At 39.6% G+C, this 14,681-nt stretch overlaps 1 protein-coding gene across 1 annotated transcript; it reads left to right on the top strand.

Annotated features, from left to right (window-relative positions):
* The first annotated feature begins 1,268 nt into the window (after window positions 1-1,268).
* Window positions 1,269-14,673, top strand: LOC110044819 (VWFA and cache domain-containing protein 1-like). The gene is made up of 14 exons (XM_089280938.1): window positions 1,269-1,298; window positions 1,441-2,031; window positions 2,368-2,515; window positions 2,963-3,246; window positions 3,809-3,944; window positions 4,439-4,712; window positions 5,373-5,569; window positions 6,657-6,737; window positions 7,331-7,643; window positions 8,343-8,531; window positions 9,275-9,615; window positions 10,154-10,304; window positions 11,245-11,471; window positions 12,053-14,673. The coding sequence occupies exons 1-14, from the start codon at window positions 1,269-1,271 to the stop codon at window positions 12,445-12,447; spliced, it is 3,357 nt and encodes a 1,118-aa protein (XP_089137064.1). The 3' UTR covers window positions 12,448-14,673.
* The last annotated feature ends 8 nt before the right edge of the window (window positions 14,674-14,681 follow it).

The following is a 14,681-nucleotide window of genomic DNA, read 5'->3' as shown; positions in this document are numbered from 1 at the left end:
GGCTCAATTAGCCGTGGAGAGTAAACGAAGTATAATTACTTTTACATCTGATCATGGGTAGTACTAGTTTTACTGGCTAAAAACCAGTCTACATCTGAGCGTGAAAATAAATCTACATCTGAGCATGTATCTGCAAATACATGCTGACTAAGCATCACCATGCTGCGTCATAAGTGTTTAAGAAACTTCACGATCGTTCATTTTTGAAATTACTATGCTTGAGCGCTTGATTACTCTCGTATATTTATTTTAGAAGTTGAAATCAAGAAAATAATACTCAAATGCTTGCACCTAAGACAGGGAGCCGCTGACAACTTTCAAAAACGTCGTAACACGAAAACATAACAAAAACACTAGACTACAGCAAGTCTCGAGGGGTACTCCCAGAAAAATTGTTTGGATGTTTGCAGCCCGTTTCCCAAAACCTTCACCCTATTTATGACCAAAATCTGTGATTTTTTCTACAGTGTCTACGACCTGACCAAAAATTCGGTAACCTATTTAAGACGTGGCCCTTAACTCAATCTTTAGACCTGCCATATGCTGAATTAGTTCCCTAGTTAACGTTCAGACCGATGTTAAAGACATTGTGAAGGGCTTCTCTTGATGATCTTATTGATAATGATGAAAAATGAGAAGTGAATTGATGAACATGACATGAGCATGGGACAAGGTAAAAATCTGAGTCCCCGACAGGAATCGAACCCATGACATCTTTTTTTCCTTTGTCCCACATTCGTATCATGTTGGTTCAGTTCACTTTTTTTTTTGGTTTCAGTTCACATTTCATTACTGAGCTTAAAGTTCACAATCTTTATTCACTTATCACACTTAATGATGAAAAAGTAGCTTCTTCTAAAAAACATACCGAATTCAAGACTAGAAAACAAAAACCATGTATACCCTATTTGAGAATCGATACCCTGTTTCTGGCCAGCTGCAAAGAAAATCCATACCCCTTGGGCTTGCACATACCTATAGAGCCCATGTGATGGAGTACTACCCGCCCCCCCCCCCCCCCTCCCGGGCAGCAAGTGACCGACATAAAACAATAAAATGACTTTCACAAGTACAATTCTCTAAACGAGCTTTAATTTGTCAAGGCTTTTACAATTGACAAAATGTGGTATATATGTGACCAAAGCTTATTCCTACGATAAAAAAAAAAGGCGGCAAAGGTTCCGCTAACTGGTCTGCCCAACTGCCACCTAGCACATTGTCAGTTCTTTTAAAATATTTGTCTCCTCTGTTAATGTTATTTTAATAACATGCAAACTAACTTGAGGCTATATGTCAGTGTAAGATACAATAATTAATGTCCCTTAAATATTTGTCCAGATTACTCACGCTAACAGTAAACGAGTGCATGTTATTATTAACATGCACTTTTTCCCCTTTCTTGAAATGTTTACAGAAACAACTTTTAATCTTCCATTCTAGGAGCACGTTGACAAGTTGCAGTTTACAGAGACTGCAGTAGATGGCAATGCACTCATACCTAACCTAGCAGCGAGTGTCTCAAACAAGTTCAAGGAGAGGTTTCTTGTTGTGCGAAGACTTAAACAAGCTGTGGAGTCTTCTTGGACAACATCTCCCACAACGACCCCAACAGAATGCTGTCAGGTAGCGAACTCACCGAAACGCCTCGAGTACGATTCAAGGTTTCGTAATAAAGTTGACTTTGCAAATTTATGCGTTAAGGTGTCACAGAGCGCCCCTTTGTCTCGACAGTATGTAGCTGATTCCGTATTGAGCGAGATGAAAGATATCTTGCGGCAATATCCTGTTATCAAATGGCAATACTTTGGATCTGAGGAAGGTATGCTGGCGAATTTCCCAGCGTTTGAGGATACAGCAGACTGCGAATCTTATGATCCTCGTTACAGACCATTTTATGTAGAAACAGCCACACCCGAACCAAAAGACGTTGTACTTGTTATTGACACAAGTGGATCAATGAGTGGGAACCAGATTGTCGTGGCTAAGGCGGCTGCTAAAACAGTTTTAAGTACAATGAATCCCAGGGATCGAGTAAGTAAAGTAAAGTAATCCACGACTGACGCGTTAAGCAACATTTTAACGTTTTTGTTTACTTGTTTTTCGGCTTGACTGACTGACAGACTGCCTGATCGACCGACCGACCGACCGACCGACCGACTGACGGACTGATTACTGACTGACTGACTGACTGACTACTGGCTGACTGACTGACTGACTGACTACTGACTGACTGACTGACTGATTGACTGACTGACTGACTGACTGACTGACTGACTGATTGACTGACTGACTCACTGACTCACTGACTCACTGACTGATCAATTGGGTGGCTGATTTATTTCATATGTGATTCATTTTTTTTGACAGATTGGATTGGTGAAATTCAGCAGCGAGGCCGAAACACCAACTGGATACAACAATGATGGGAGAGACTGTCACAGCGAACGTTTGGCGGACGCCACACCGATTAACATAAAATACTTAAAGGATTTCGTAGATACACTTTCTGCAAGAGGTACGGATTTTTTATGATTAACTATTCGCTCGCAACAACAGGTTCAAGTGAATGAAAAAGGAATTCATTCAAGGAAAAAAATTTCCAGTGAAAACATGACTTCGATGTATCTCAATTTTTAATCTACATGTCTTTATTATCCAGAGTTTTGCATGGTCGACTTCTCTAGATTCTTATTTCGCGTTTCTCGTGTTACTTATAATATGCAACTTTATCGAGGAATGTTTCAAGTGCTTTGCTGAGTATCAAAACGTTACCGATGAAAAGGGAAATATATAGGTGCACTGTTTAAACAACGTGATGAGAGGGATAATCGAATTTCCGAGCAAACCCTTAAAGAATTTCACCAAAAAATTGTGACGAAGACCGTTTGTAAAACTATTTGGAAATCCTAACTGTATTATGATGAACAATAACGGTCCTGTCTCGTTATTTTCTTTCAAACAGGAGGTACGGAGTATTCCAAGGCATTTACTCTGGCCTTCGACTTACTAAAGGGATCATCTCTTGGGAAAGGTCCTTCCAGGAAAAAAGTCATTACTTTTCTAACAGATGGTGAACCAAACGACGCAGCAAGTAAAATCATGCAGACCATAAAAACGAAGAACGCAGAGCTGAACAATACAGTGGTAATAATGACATATGGCATGCTAAAAAACTTGCAAATCCTACAAGATATTGCCAAACAGGATGGGAGTAATTACGGTGTTTCAAAAGCACCTGACGTCACTGTAAGTACTGTAACAGAAATGCAAGAAAGTCATATTTCTACTCAATATGTTAATACAAGAGCTGGAATTCATGTATGATAGGCGAATATCTGATTATTAAACTGAATTTAAGTTGTCTGTTAAATTGGGTCAAAATTTTCCTTGGTAGCGATTGCACTGAACCATTTTAAACGCAACTGGAGGGCTTGGGTTAAACATTTGCGATCAAATTTTTGTTTCCTCTTTACAGAGGCGACCTAGCTGAGTGGTTTAGGGCGCTGGATTTTTAAAAATCTTGAAGTTCCTAGTTCAAATCTCCACCCTACTACTATCAGGATTGTTCAACTCCTCGACCGCGTTACGTGAATAGTCAAGTCAGCCTCCCACCAGCTGGGATTCTTAATAGTTTATTGTCCATATGATAGATTTGTCTAGTTATTTATTTATTTATTTATTTATTTTATTTTATTTTTTATTTTATTTATTTATTTATTTATTAACAGGGTACCAACTAGTAAAACGTTTGCTAAATACATTTGACAATTAAATAAAGTTATTTATTATTTTATTATCATTATTAAAGGCTGGAAAATTCACCTATGTTTCAAACGCGAATAACTTACGAAGGGACATGGCAACATACTACGACTTCTTCTCAACAAACACCGTTCGTAATGAGCCAATCATATCCATTCCTTACGTTGACGCCTTTGGAATAGGTAAGGCACTAAAGGATGTGACATCGTAATGGAACACTGGCAGGTTTATAACCTAAGTTACCAAATGAACGGAGGGATTTTGTATTGGGTTGGAAATGATCAGGGATTATATTTTGTGATCATTCCAAGGGAACTAAGTATTCCCTTAAAGTCTTACTATCTTATGGCCAGCCTGGTTGAAGAAATGTTAGCTAATATTTAATGATAATTATATTAAAACACCACTTGGGAATTTATCCATGCTGGACTGAAAACACATCCATCAAAACCAAGACCTGACTCTCAATAACGTATATTTATAACGTGGTGATAAGACCTTGCTCAAAACCAAAGGGTGGATGCAATTCTTGGGATTTATATGCTGCAAACTTACTTGTTTCAAAAACTATCTTTTTCCTTTCAAGCGGTAATTTTACCATGTTTAACGATAGTTAGCTGCCTCGTCCATTCATATTATTTCAAGAAGTCTGTTAACATCCGCTTTTTGCCAACAGGTCTGGTAACATCCATAACACTGCCTTGTTATCACCAAGGCAAATTCATTGGCGTTGTTGGCACAGACATAAGTATGGCGGACCTTCTTTCTGAAATCACCTACTTTCAGAAGGGCCAATCAAGTCATGCTTTCATGGCAGACAGCTCCGGAAGGACCATGATGCATCCCCTTCTGCCAGCCCCTTCTAATGCCTTCGGCGACCCGATTTTTATGGACATCACGTCACTAGAACCTGAACCGGAGTTTTATTCCGTATTTGAATCGATCAAAAGGTAAGATTTTGCATCTCTTTTTAACCTATTATGATAGAAGATTCATCTATTGGAAATATATGCTGCCTAGCAGCCTGCGTCGGCAGGAATAAAAACAGAAGGCTGAAAGTGATGACGTTCCTCAATTTTAATACCATAAATTGATTTCCAAGTAGACATTTGATGAGAAGATCTTTCCTACTTGGGATGCAAGATTCTTTTCAGGGATTAAAATGCGATAATAAGCACTTAAGGACTGGCCCCAAGGGAAACGGTGAGTTTTGTTTCCTCGAGATCCTCAATGCTCCCCGACTCCCAACTTAAAAATCGAAAAAAACCTTCGAAAAATCGTTTGGTTGACCCCGGCAGGCTCAACAAATTTGCCGCGGTTTCAAGAAGCATGCACGACCTGATCACGTGCGAGTCAAAGTTCAAGTTATTGTTTCCTTAGGGAGTTGGAGAGTTTTGTTCGCCTTAGGGAGTTAGTGGGTTTTGACCAACGGCACGTGACACGTTCTGCTCCAATCGGAAAACGTATTTGAGTTGGGAGGTATAACAAATTAATTTATAACAGTTACTTCATTGTTGTTATTTGGACTAATTAATCGTCTAACTCTTAAATAGATATCTGGACATAAAGTATTTTCATGTGGCTGTTGCCTTTTTTTTCCGTTTTATAAGTGGTGGATCTGGACAGAAGAGTATTTCATCAAAACGTTTTCTGGCTAAAGGTGGGCAGGTAAATGAAGGTGTAACAGTTGTGGAGATACCTTCAATCTATTACTGGTTGCCAGTTGAAGAGACCAATTTTACCGTTGGCATTGTGGTAGCAGTTGGCGATAAAGATGAAACACTAGGAATTCAAACTATTCCTTCAGGTAAATAATATTAAACACGATTCTGGTTAACGTCAGAATAAGCAGAGTTCTTAAATGGTATATTAAATTATTCACCTTTACTATATGGCTTGTGTTTGTAGCCGATGTAACGCGCCCTGTGATTGGTTAATTCAAGCGCATTATTCTGCCGCAATGCCAACGGGCCGATGACGGGCTTCCAAAGGCAAGGCAAACAGCCATATGATAAACAGCTTATCGACCTTGAACTTTCGGTCTGGGAAAATCTCAAACCTCGGCCTTGCCTGCGTATTGACCTCGCCTATCACCCGGTTAATACGGCAAGGTCTCGGTTTGAGACCTCTCTCTCGGTTAATAAGTAGTTGGTAATGGTCCGTTTACTCTTGCGAAATAAAAATATTCTGCAGCGTTGTTTTCACCCAGAGATAATATGATACTATTATAGGTTGATTCAACATCAGTGGAATCGAATACACGAGTTCGATGAAAGGAAGTTACCCAACATCCTCCACGACTCTGAGAGAATTGAGATTGCCCTGAAAAGAGTGACAACAATGCATGTTGACGTCGCATAACGTGGGAGTTACGTCAGGATTCCCAAAATTCGTCATCTTGGATTGCTTCATTTTCACGTGGCTTCAGAAAACCATAAAAAAAACTCTGAAAATTCCGAAAACCCGAAAACTGTCTTACCGATTCAAAACTAACAAAAGGATGCTACCTTTGATATATAATGAAAAAGTTACTGTATGCAATGAAATTTTATCTTTAGTGAAATTCGAAATATTTGGAAAAGGTATGTTTGTAAAAATAAAGCTGCCATAGCAACCCTATTTTAGCAAAAAGAGACAAGGAGAACTGTGGATAGAAAGCTGTCGAAATATATACATTACTCCGTGGAAATTAAAATCTTAATTTAAGATTTTTCGTCTCAGCACCAGAACAATAGTTGACAACTTAGGTCAGCTTTTGTTCTGGCGCCGAGGTAAGACGAAAAATCTTAAATCAAGATTTTAGTTTTTACGGAGCAGGACACGTGGTAGCTAGCTAGTTGCAATGCGACACAACAAACTCAACGAACTTATTCTTTCTTCACTGAATTCCACAGGTTTCAAGTTCTTGTATCATCGCTTGGACTTGATCAAACCTGATGATCCTTGTATTCACTTTTCCAGATATGCTGCAAAAGGTTAATAGTAAATAATGTTAACGTTATTACATGGTTCGTGGTTCATGAGATGACTTGGTCAATTTAGGTAAATGTTAAGTCTGGATCCGAGCCAAGTGGCCGATCAGGTCGGAGTTTATCGCGGTTTCTGTAGCATGAAGCGACTATAAGTATTTCTGCTCTTCCCTGGACGGGATGCTGGTCGCATCGCAATTTCTTAACATTACAAGAACAAAACCGACGTAACCGCGACCAAAAATGAGAAGCGTGAGATAGTTTTATGTTTTATTACATATCGTTTATTTATAGCATTCTCCTTTAATTAAGAGAGTGAAATTAAGAGTTTAATTAAGAGACTTCGTGGCATCAGCTACAAAAAGGAGCAATGCTTCGTGTGTGCTAAAAAAGAGTGTTACCTTTTTTAGCGTAAAAGCCGTAAAAACTCATTTCTCTTTTTTTTTATTTGCTATTTCGTAGCATCAGTTTAGTACTCTTACTAACGCTTGATTTGACATAAGTCCTTCTCCTCTCTAATAAGCGCCATTATGCATAAAACTCCCTCACCTCTGTAGATTTGTAGTTTAAAGAGAATTAATTAGAAATCATTATTACAGATTCGACTGTGGTGAAGTTTGGTGCAGAGGCGTTCAAAGATCCATATACCTACCTTGGTTTAGATGAGACAGTCCCTGAAATAGAAGCTTATAGAAGATTTATGACAAGTACAAGCTCGCCAAACCCCGGCTTTAAAGAAGGCATTCGGGACACAGTTATAGCCACACGAAAGGTCGAAGATATTTGGTTTCGAGAAAAGATGGATTACACGAAGTATCTGGTTTGGAGATATATTGGTACTGCCAATGGCGTGTTCAGAATGACGCCAGGGACCTCGCTGGCGAAATCCTACGACCCAAGGAAAAGACCATGGTAAAGTATCTGCCTGTAAAGCGCCAATGAAATAATGCACAAATAGGGCCTCTTTGTATGAGCCCGATAATCGGGCTGGCTCAGTTTCCGTGACAAACTTTGTTATTTGTTCATATTAGAAATTTCAGCCAGGTCGACCGGAATGAAATTCAAGAAACAAAACCAAAATGGGGTCACAAAAAGTTGTATCGTTCGCGACTATCGTAGCTCTGTTGATTCTTGTTTCTTTACTTTTGATGCTAATTCGTATACTTCTGAAGTGGAAACTCTTATAAGGCAAAAATTATGTCGTTTTAGCCACTATTGTCCGAAAGCGAAGTTATTTTGTCAAAAAAGTTTCGTCCCCGTCACCCGGGCTGGAGTGTTTATATGGGACAATTTTTCATCCCGTTTACCAAGCCCGGCTTCTCATATGACCACATCGAAAAGACAATAGTGGCGAGGCGAGATCTCGGAAAACAAGCCGGATGACCGGGCTAATATGAAGAGGCCCTTAGTTTGGTTTTCAGGTCCTTGATTGGTTTAAAAAACAAAGTCAAAAAGCTCTCACCAGGTCCATTATTAGTTTTCAACGGTTAGTGACATACCAAGTCATTCGACCAAGCCAAACCTACTAAATCTAAATTCTAATGCCGATCCTTTACAGAAGTAATAAAGTAAGTTATTAATATTATTTCACGTACAATTATTGTTATCTAGGTATCACACCGCGCTAAGCAACAAGGGATTTGTTGCCCTTTCTACCCCTTACATAGACGCCCTTGGTGCAGGAGTGGTGATAACCGCTGCCCACACTATTTACCGTGGTGAGATAAACAGCCAACACACAACAGATGACAAAGTTATTGCCGTTGTGGGTGCGGACTTTCCTTTATCATACTTCCAAAAGTGAGTCTGTTAGTTTCCCTAGAAACATAGGCTAACTGTCTTTACGAAATGACCATATACAGTGACAGGCCAATAAAAATTCAAATTTCGGGTCATTATATTACCATTACCATTATCGTTATCGTTATCGCTGTCGTTGTTATCGTTATCGTCATCGTCATGGTCATAGTTATAGTTATCGTTATCTTTATCGTTGCCATTGTCGTTATCGTAGTCTTTGTCGTTGTCGTATTATTGTCGTTTATATCGTTACCGTTATCGTTGTCGTTGTCATTATCGTTACCGTTATGGTTGTCGTTGACGCTGTCGTTACCGTTATCGTTATCATTATTATTTTATTTCTTCTGGTATATAACCTAGTAAAATACCGGTGATAAAACATTCACTAGCATCTCTCAGGGGGTGTTTACCCTACTAATCGGTGTTAGTATAAATCTACTAGCGTTCTATCACGAATGTCGTTCTCTGATTGGCTACGCTACTCACTATCTATTCTGTCATAGATAGTGGGTAGCGTGGCAGTGTGCGCTTGCTAACAGAATGACGGCCGCTTTTTTGCGTTTTCGAGGTGTCTGTCAAGAGTATTTTGACAACGCTTTGAACGACTAGTAGATTTATGCCAAAACAATTAGATTTTTCGTTCTCGATTTCTATGCGTGATAGTTGACTCGGGCTGCGCCCCCGTCAACTATCGCGCGATAGAAATCTCGAGCTCATAATCTAATTGCTTAATTTGTTTCCAGACTCCTGACAGATACATATCCAAAATGTCAAGAAGCCAACTTTGACTGTTTCGTGCTTGACGCAGCTGGATTTCTAATCATGCACGATGACTTCCTGGTGCCTGATATAACCGCCAAAACAGTGGAATATGTCCACATCACTGAAAAAGAAAAAGAAGTAGCCGAAGATCTGTTACAGAAAGGTTATCTGGTGAAAGAAGAATGCCGCAATTTGGAGAAAATCAAGCTACAGAACTTTTACAAGGTTAACATTCCACGCGAAGGCGTGGATACCCTGGATAGTGGAGCCCGCTGCAAGAAGTACCAGCTCTCTAGTGTGGTGGGAACCAATGCATTTCTAGGTAAGGAAGTTGATAATGTTGGTAACTATGTCGACTCGGCCCACGATATTTTTTGCAGTACACTGACTTTTAAAGGCAGAAAACAGTTTTAAAATCCTACGTTTTTCGTTCATACTACATATAACTCCACTCTCCCATTCAAGCAGAATGTCAGTAGGCATTAAGACGGACTCGTGTGAATGAATGTAGATAGAAGCATGAGACACAATAATATTTCAAGTATTTTGGGAAAATAAACTTTTAATGGATAACGAACAATGGACGGGCACGAAAGAAATCAATTTTTTTTATGGTAACTGGGTATTCGTTTAATCTTCATTGTTATATCTCAAATATTTTATCTAGCCTACGTTCCACGACTGAAACTATATACCGCTGACTCAACTGTAAGCCCTTTTGTACTACCAATACAGAAAGTGCTACTTGGCAAATTTCAACCGATTCCTTCGCAATAATCTGTCAGTTCATTTTATTGGGATTTTTTAACAGGCTTGCACTTTGACCTGATCCGCGTTGTTGGCGTATTTTCTTTTATCAGGAATCATATCACGTGACAGTTCATGCTACTCCAGGTCTTGCACGTGTTCCAGTAACAAAGAATGCTCCAGTGTCCAGGGTTTGAGTTGCCAGTGTCCATGCTCTTCGCGACTTAACTTCCATTATTGTAGAAGCGAGTTTCCAACCAGCAAGTAAGAAAAGACACCTACTGTTTGTACTGCGCCTCTCCGTAACAGGCGAACTCAAAGTCGGAATTTTACACTGTCGTAAATTCATCTCACAAAGGTTTCTAGAAACAAAGTCGTTTATTGAACCAGTTTGAAAAGTCACGTCTTTGATGTAATGTTTTCAGGCTTGGCTGTTTTCTGTCACAATTTTGATCGACGCCAGCGTACGATGCTGTTAGTAATATTAGTTAGGTTTTGAAGCTCAGGGTTGGCATTTTTCATGGGAAGGGGGGGGGGGGGGTTAATGGCAGTATGTGATGTGTTTAAGGATCGTTTGCAACTGAAGTCATCGTCGCCATTTTGGATGACCATAAACAAAATACCGTAAATCATCGAATTAGCGCTAGGGGCGCTTATTTCAAATTTAGGAGAAGACGGGGGGGGGGGCTTATTCGAGGGGGGGGTGGTTAATCGAGGGAGGGGCGCTTATTTAATTTTTCCCAAATCGTAGCCTGACATGATCATTTTTTTAATACATCGTCTGCGCGTAAACAACAACATAAGCTGTGTATTGACATAAAAAGCTGATCCTAAAGTTTAAATCACGGCACCGTTAGTACTTGTAATTTTTTTTTCCAATCTAAACGTGTTCCCAAAATACAATACTAATACTACACGGCGAAAACTATACATTCTTTGTTGTCTTCTTACTCGTCCAAAAATTGGGGGAGGTAAGGGGGCGCTTTTTAGAGGGAAGGCGCTAATTCGATCATTTACGGTAATTTAAATTAGCCCCAATTGTTCCTGTTATCCAACATGGTCACCACGGTCTTTGACATTTGAGTCTCTCGGGAATGGTTTCAAATCACCAATTGGTGTAGGTGCTACTCTACATATATAGTTTACACAAGTAAACGTGGCTTCCACGAAAAACGATGTCTTTTACCTTTTTCTTCGTTCGCAGCACTTCTATTTGTCCTGTGCCCGCGACAGTCGTTCCATCCGAGCAGGTTAATGATCCTTCCGTAAGTGGCTTAGAGAAATGCTTTGACCCAAAATGCAACGAGAAGACAGATTCAGGGTCATGTGACGGGGTAGTGGGTTGCTATTGGTGCGTTAGAGACAAAAACGACGCTCCACTTTCCAACAAATACTGCGCTGATATCAACGTCTGTTATGGCGGCAAGGAAGGTAGGTTGCAGTGAATTTCTTCCTCTTCAGTTTGTGTAAGAAGCAGTTCTGTCTTATTGCTAACATTGGACGCAATGATTCACTCAGGGGCTTTGAGGTCACCTTCTTTTATGAGAGAATTGGGGGCTTTTCTAATAATGTTACTGTAAATTCTTCAGCACGTAATGTAAATCATAGCAAAATATATAATTTGACTGCGAGTGATCAAGTTAAATTAGTGCAGCTGCCTTTATTATGGAAGTAGGTGGTAAAAGTAAAGGTAAAGTCTGCATGCGAGCCAAGTGGCCCATCAGACCGGAGTGTATCCCGGATTCTGTAGCATGAAGCGACTACTCCAATACTCTACTCCGTATGGAATGCCAGTCTATCGCAGGATTACCCCCAGCATGAAGTTCGCTGGTACCCATTTATACACCTGGATGGGGGAGAGGCACTGATGGATCGAGTGATAATAACTACAAGTAAAATGTTACGAGACATATGGTTTGAAATATCCGTTAGTAAGAGGAATTCTCCTGTTAGAACCATATGCTTTGATGTGATTGGTTACCTTAAACTAATTGATTTATCTGTTTCTTCAGGCGCAAGAGCACCTGGAAGCAGTGATGCTCCTAAGGACCCCGACCACGATGATGATGACGACGACAAGGGTGGAATGTCGGGTGGAGCCATTGGTGGTATCGTCATTGGAGTAATAATTCCTATTATTGTAGTAGCAATTATAGTCGTCAAACTCCGTAAAAGAGGCAGGGTACCCAAGAACCAGCCTGTCCAACCAGTGGTAGCTCCGCCCGCCGTGGTGTCTTACAATGCTCCTACTCCAGCATATTCCCCATACGGCCCGGAACCTGGTGTTCCAGTGCACTCCACCAGGATCGCCATGCCACAACCGAGTTATGATCAAACAGTGTCGCCTGCGGTCCAGGCCTCAGCGCCTCCCTATAACCCTTATTATAAGGGTGTCACTGCACTCTAGATCAGTACAGAGAGTGTGAAGTGTCATTCTTGTTAGGGTATTAATGTACAAAAAGTAGAAATCGGAAAAGTACATCAAATTACGAGACATGGTGCTTTTAAAAGGACAAGCCATTGTGTATTAAGTCACTTTTTTTAATGTGTAAAATATACTCTTAAGAATCAACGGAAACAACCAAGGTGGTAACTCACGTGAACAAGACTGGATAAGAATGAGAACGCTGAGATGGATTGTAATCGACAAACTTGAAAAATGTAGGCTAACGTTCTCGAGATGTACCACCCTCTATAGGCTGATTTAGCAAGAGAACTGGAACGTCACTTGACGACGGCGCGCGCAGTACAAATACCCAAATATGATCAGATGACGACTGCAGGGCGCGCGGAATAACCTGGATTCTGTTCTAATTTGACCGTATTTGGGTATTTGTACTGTGCGCGCCGTCGTCAAGTGACGTTCCCGTTCTCTTGCTAAATCAGCCATATCCTCTGCTAGGACGTCCTTCTAAACGGTCATTATGACATTTCAGTCCTGCATATATATATCTTGCTCTTTCATAGAATCTGTAGAATTTGTCTCGCCAACTGTCTAAGTGAATTCACTAGTAGCGGATAACACGGTTTTGGTTTTTATGACCTTCGGAAGATAGCATCGTTTAGTTTTGCCTTCCATAGATAATTTTATTATCCAGAAATTAGAAAACCTTAGTAGAAAACCTGTCTGCCGTACAGGTCAACGCGCGCACGCAAAACTGTCACACTCTCCCTTTTGATTGATAAATTTATTGACTACAGCAGTTAGATTACAAATCTTTTATTAGATGTTTTGGTTTGTAGTATCGCTTTATGTACTGATGCAAAACGTTAGAAAGTGTTCCTTTTACAGTCAGGTATAATTAAATGACTTAGTTGAAATTAGGGTTTTCAAAACCAGGTCTCAGCAAGGCACCAATTTTAAAACAAATCTGTCACTGCATAAAACTATACACATTAAATTCTCAACTCTCATATATGGGCAACTTAAAACAGACATTTAGATATTCTGTTTGCGTTTACCATCTGACAACTAATCAGTGAGAGACTCGGAATCAATCCACCAAAATGAAGAGAGCTTTTTACCAACATTGAGGGTAGAAAAATATATCCATCTCTTCAAGCCTCAAGGAGCAATTCGAGTTTTCTTAAATAAATGACTTGATTTTTTTATTTCATGGGTACTTAAAAACATAGTAACTGAGGAAACCTAAACAATAATAGTCTTATGGATAAAGTCTAAGTTTACAGTGATTAGGAAGTATACAATGTGTTCATCACTTACGAAACAGGGGATAAGCAATGAAATTTTCACTTTCCAAGAACAAGTGGTCAACCTATAATTTATCCTTACTGTAGTAGTAATACATTTTCAAGTAGACAGGCCAAGTTAAGAAAATCATCAACCAAGGGATACTGTTTTGAGGTAAAATTTTCCAATTAAACTGTCAATATACAATGTCCACAATGACAGTATGTAAATTGGAGTGAATCACTGTAGGGAGCATCCTCTCTCTCATAACTTGTAGTTCCGCTATGTACAGAAGAAGCAGCACTTTGATTTTGTCATCGCCAGTGTGTGGTCGTGTTGAACAGGTGTAGAAAATGTTCTGCCTATTGGGGTTCACTGCAATGATTTCTGAATCCACCATTCCAAGGGAACTTTGTATAACATAATAACAACAATAATATGTATAACATTTTGTTTGCTCAGTTACTGTTGCAGTTAGTGCGACGACAGGCACCTTTGCAAATACGGCACCAAGCATACCTATTTGGGCATATGCAGGCGAAAAACTCTTCCTGTAAATACAATGTATGCAAATGTTTGCTGATTTAACAATGATTATAATTAGTTTGTGATCCGTGATAGCATACAAGTAGCTCAGCCAATGAAATTTCCACATTTTGCATTAGTATATACTAGTATATCAAATTGTCACAGACTAATTTTACAGTTTGAAAGCCACTCATACAGGGTTGGGATTGTCTGAGTGCATCAATAAAATAGAAATCATGATCACACAAACAATGCCATCATTCACTGTAATAATTTGTAACCTAATCAGATAATTCCACCCTCAATTGCAATTAGAGAAGGTGGGGCAAGACTAAATAAAGAAGCAAAATTTCATTTCTTGTACACAAAGCCATCTACAAGAAGACATAAAAGTTATAAATTTCATTTGCCACATTCTTTGG

The sequence above is a fragment of the Orbicella faveolata genome, unplaced genomic scaffold (assembly GCF_042242905.1).
Source record: "Orbicella faveolata isolate gen_17 unplaced genomic scaffold, um_ofav_v1 contig_48, whole genome shotgun sequence".
Lineage (NCBI taxonomy): Eukaryota > Metazoa > Cnidaria > Anthozoa > Scleractinia > Merulinidae > Orbicella > Orbicella faveolata.
The sequence above is the reverse complement of the archived record's forward strand: the minus strand, read 5'-3'. Positions and strand labels throughout refer to the sequence as shown.